Source organism: Rattus rattus, chromosome 14 (genome assembly GCF_011064425.1).
Source record: "Rattus rattus isolate New Zealand chromosome 14, Rrattus_CSIRO_v1, whole genome shotgun sequence".
In the NCBI taxonomy this organism is placed as follows: Eukaryota; Metazoa; Chordata; class Mammalia; order Rodentia; family Muridae; genus Rattus; species Rattus rattus.
Genome location: NC_046167.1, coordinates 67,647,630 through 67,652,480, shown reverse-complemented (window position 1 = coordinate 67,652,480; position 4,851 = coordinate 67,647,630). Strand labels below are relative to the sequence as shown.

At 57.9% G+C, this 4,851-nt stretch overlaps 1 protein-coding gene across 1 annotated transcript; it reads right to left on the bottom strand.

Annotated features, from left to right (window-relative positions):
• Positions 1-1,148: 1,148 nt before the first annotated feature.
• On the bottom strand, positions 1,149-4,635 carry Barx1 (BARX homeobox 1). The gene is made up of 4 exons (XM_032885210.1): positions 4,333-4,635; positions 2,380-2,671; positions 2,184-2,268; positions 1,149-1,831 (listed from the first exon to the last, which is right to left on the bottom strand). Exons 1-4 carry the CDS (start codon positions 4,553-4,555, stop codon positions 1,667-1,669), a joined length of 765 nt encoding a protein of 254 aa, XP_032741101.1. The 5' UTR covers positions 4,556-4,635; the 3' UTR covers positions 1,149-1,666.
• Positions 4,636-4,851: the final 216 nt, after the last annotated feature.

Sequence of the window (4,851 nt, the reverse complement as noted above, 5' to 3'; positions counted from 1 at the left end):
CTTGGGCTGTTTGTGAGGTTGAATTAAGAACCCAAAGCAGAGATGGTCTCTCAAAGCACAGCAGGGGTGCCGGAAGAAACTGCTCACAAAGCCCTCCCAAAATGTGAGTTTTAGTTTCTCCAGACTATGACGCTGGAAACTCTAGGGAGAAGTCTAAAATGGGTTCTAGGAAGGGACCATCTAACCAGATGAAAAGCTTGGGGCTGGAGAAACAGAGTAGCAGTCCGAATACTGTTTCTGCAGAAACCCCAAATTCTCGTTCCCAGCATCCATATCCCTCGGCTCACAGCTGCCCCAACTCCAGCTCCAAGGGCCTCTGATCCCTCCAGCCCTTGCCCCACAGCGCGTGCGCACACACACACACACACACACACACACACGAAAGTGCAAAATCTTAAAAATAAAGAGGATAGTCACCGACACAGGTGACTGCCACATTCTTAATTCCATCACTTGGGAGGCAGAGGCCGGCAACACTCTTGAGTTCAAGACTAACCTAGTCTACATAGCAAGTTCCAGGGCAGTGAGTAACAGCGTGAGACCTTGTTTTAAAGCAACGACCACCAAAATCCAAACCAAAGCCAAGTCACAAAGCCTACAGCATTTTGGGGACTCCAAGAGGCCATGGCTTCAAATGCTAATGTGTCTGAAACTGAATGGTCAGGTTGTGTCCCCTTTTCTGAGCTTTAGTTAGTAAAGTGACCTGTTCCTCATTCCCATCCGGTGGTCACTATGAGGCAGGACATCACATGACCACCAACCACCCCAAACAACTGAGACCTTTCTGGTTGGGAGAGGCACTAGTCAGCGTTCCCTGCCAAATCAACAGGACTGCCTAGCATACACTGAGCATCCCCTCAAAAAAGTTGATCTGGAAGACTCAGGAGACTAATCAACGACCTGTACGGCTCAGAGCTCTGGGACACTTCCGAACTGGTGGCTGACTGATATCTATGATGCCCCCCCACCTCCCGCAGGTCCCCCACAGTTGGTTAGGGAGAGTCCATACTGGCCCCTCACACTCTGTTAATTCCTAACTAACCGAGCTGAGGCAGTGCTTGGGCCAGTAGGTAAGGGCACCGCTAGCAATTTCGAGCACCTTTCCTACCTCACCGCTCTTCTACCCCTCACAGATTTGGGAAGCCCACCATCAAGCCCCCGACTGTGTCATAAAATATTTTATTGGAAAAAAAAAGTCACCGTCTTTGCAAGAGAGGGGTTAGAAGCCTCAGCGACATCGGGGACCAGGTGTCAGCTGATCTGCTAGAGACGAGTCTGCAGGGCAGGGTGGTAGGGACCTGCCACTGGCGGCCGGGTCCCCAAGGCGCAGAAACGAGTGTGTGCCTGCCGGTGTCCGGGCCCAGAAGGCCGGCTGGAGGCCGGGGAAAAGTGTGGGCAAGGAGCGGGACGTGAATGCGCGTGGAGCGCCGGGGCACTGCGGAGGTCCGAGAAAGACCAGAAGCTTCGGCCACGCTGGACACGACTCTCCCAGACTGGGGGCAGGAGCTCGCTGAGACCTGGGATTGGCTTCCGGGCCTGTGTCCTTGTCTGGCCCGTAACTGTCCGCATTCAAAGTAGTAATGAAACGTTTAGAAAGCAAACGGCTTGAGCACGAAAGGGCCAGCTCCTGGGGTCGCCGCTGACGGCGCCGCACCCTCGGCGACGCTCAGTCCTCGCAGCTTCGATCGCTGGGCTCGCCCTGCGTCTCCGCTGGCTTCTCTGCCTCCTTGGCGCGCTCCTGCTCCGTGAGCTGCTCGCTCGTGGGGATGGAGTTCTTCTTGGGCCGTCCCTTGGGCTTGGTGGGGGACTCCAGGCCGCCACCCTGCAGCACCTGTTCCGTGAATGAACAGTACCAGATGAGAAAAGAATCAGATCAAGGAACGCCCGGTGCCCAAGGTCCAACCAAGGCTTCACCAGTGACTCCAAGCCCTAAAGAAACGGTGGCCTTTAAAGTGCTGCTGGGGAGAAAGAGCCGGGGATGGAAGAGTTAGAGGCTGCCCCGAGGTGCCTGGGATAGGGGGGTATATCGGCTCCATTAATAAACCTAAGCAGAAATGACCGAATGTACTGGATGGGCTGGGCAGAAATCTTAATGTGAGGAGAGCGGGGAGATATTTCTTGGAGGACACCGAGGACAAAGCCCAGGAAGCCCCAGCCCGCAGGAAGCCGCCAGTCACACTCACTATTTTCTTCCATTTCATCCTCCGATTTTGATACCACGTCTTCACCTGTAACTGGCTCAGGCCCAGGGATTCAGCTAGATCTATTCTGGAAAGAGCAAGGCATACCCTCAGCACGTCGGTCGGTCGGGCCACCACCTGCCTACTGCCTCCCACCCCCCACGCCCCCGCCTCCCAGGCCAGTCTTGCCCCGCAGTACCTGTCAGGGGTAGAGAGGTACTTCTGCTTCTCGAAGCGTTTCTCCAGACCCATCAGCTGCAGCTCAGTGAATACGGTGCGGCTCCGGCGCCCTTTCTTGGCTTTCGTGCCAGGTTCCCCGGAGCCAGCGGCTTCCAGCTTCCCGCGGAGTTGCAGCTCCAGGGGCAGGTGCGACGTGCCTGCGGTGCCGGGCATCCCAGGCCCCGCGGCCAACAAGGCCGAGCCCAGCCCAGAGCAGCCGAGCGGCGCCAGTGGGAACTTGAACACTGCGGCCTGCTCAGCCTTCAGCACCGCTGCAGGGAGACAGAAAAAGAAAAAAAAGAGCCGGGTGAACTGGATTCGAGCCTCTGAGGCCCCAGCACCTTGCTGAGCTTGGGAGCCCGAGCTCAGCCTGAGCCAGCCACTCCCTGAGGACTTAAACCTAGCATCCCGGGTGACCCTCCTTCACGTAGCTATCCCGGAGTCTTAGAGAAGAGTATCCCTCCCAGCTCTTGCTCTGTTTTGGCATCCCATGAGCCAGCAAGCGCTGAGATTTCAGGATTCTTTGGAGCAAGTTCACAGCTCCGAGGACATAGAGAAAGTCTTTCGTGAAAAAGAGAAACCAAGAAGAAACGGGTAAATTTGGAAGGGGGAGGCTTCCGTGTTGGGAAAAACGCTGTGGAATGCGAGCATTTGTTTTTCTGGGCGCTGCGCTGCACCTACACCGCCGGCGGAGGCTTGGACATCAACTAGGAAAGGGTTACGAAAGCATCCTTTGAACCTGAAAATTGCCTTTCTTGTTTTTTCTGTTCAGGCCTTCCCCATGAAGATCTTTCCTTTTTTTTTTTTTTTTTTTTTTTTTTTTTGCCCTAAACCGGCTATGTGCCCGCTTCAAACGAATTGCCAACGTTGATCGCGAACAGCAGCAGAGTGGCTGGGAACCAGATGAACCTCAAACCGGCAAGCTGGACTGGCTGCCACCAGGACAGAAAAGGATCTGGGGCGGTTCCCGAAGACTGCTAGCTGAGCTGGAGTCTATATAGGCGCTTCCTTTCCTGGTAGGCTTCTCATAAAGGAGATCCCGTAAAAAATGGATCTCCCTGTCTGAGAACCATCAGGGTGAGGTAAACTTCGGAAGGACAGTTAGGAAATGGGAAGAGAAAGGGAGAGATGTAGAAGGGAGACAGCTCCACTTTACCAAAAAGCTTAGGAAGGAGGTCAACCAAAGAGAGGTCAACCAAAGCCCTAGGCAGAGATGCAGTACAGGGCAGACTGCCTCGCAACCCCCCAAGAGACAAGACCAAATCAGAAAAGGTCTGAGCAAGTGGTTCAAGACGCACGGAAGTCCAGCTGACCTGGAGGTAGAAGGGCCAGCTGAGCAGCGGATCACAACCAGGCCTCTTTCCCGCAGGCCCACGGAGATCCTGGCTGCAGCAGAGGCCTCAGCTGGTTGCTGGCTAGAAAGCACAGGGCTCTGGGAGGCTCATGGTTGGCTTGGGCCACAGTTAGCATCCAGCTCTCGAGACACAACCCTCTTTTCCAGAGGTCTGAGCTTTCCCAGAGCGGGAAGCTACTGTTATGCCTAGTCCACCCTACCGAGAAACTCAGGCTTCCCCTTCTTTGAAGTCATTTTGGTCCAGAGCGCACGGTAGACTGATTTTTGCATCTACCATGGGGATGCGAGCTCTGATACCTGGGTCTGGCCTATCACCCGATTGGAAAAGTCAACCTGAAGCAGAGGACAAACTCTTTTCTGGCCTGGCTTGAGGATACAAGGCCTGGTAGCCATTGCTCGCACCCTCTACTTTTCTCACTTGGAGTGCGCGAAGAGAGATGCCCGGGGCCTGCGCTGAGCTACATCCCAGGTCGCTCCAGAAACCGAAGGGAGAAAGAGGATGAATTGCGGACAACCCCACGGCTCAACTCCCACCCTCCCGCCAAACCCAATCCGTTGCACGGCGGCCGCTGCACGTACCCAGGTGGCTGTGGAAGGGCCGGGCGGCCAGCAGCGCCTGCACGCCGAACTTGAGCAGCTCGCCCGCGGCAGCAGCGGCGGCCGCGGGCGCTGCGCCCTTGGGCCCGGGAGGCTCGGTGAGGATCTCTTCGATCATGAAGCTGCGGTAGCGATGCGGTCGATGATCGGCACAGCCCTCGGGCGGACCGAAGCGCGCGGAGCCCGGCTCCCCCGGCCGCTGCATCGCGGCTCCCGGGGATGCGCCCACGGCTGGCAGCGACGGCGGCTAAGCTCGGCGCGGGGCCGCGCGGGGCTCTAGGCCGGCCCGCAGCTCGCGGCGGCGCGCGGGCGCCGGCTCATGCCCCCTCCCCGCCGGCTGGCCGGGCGGAGGCGCAGGGCGCGGGCAGGGGCGCGCGGGGCTCGGCCAGTCGGACCCGGGACTGCGCCCCCGCCCCGCGCCGCCGCGCCTCTAGCCCGGCCAGCCCCGCGTCACTGCCTTGCCCCGCCCGCCCTGCCCCGCCCCGCGCCGCCGCCCCCCAC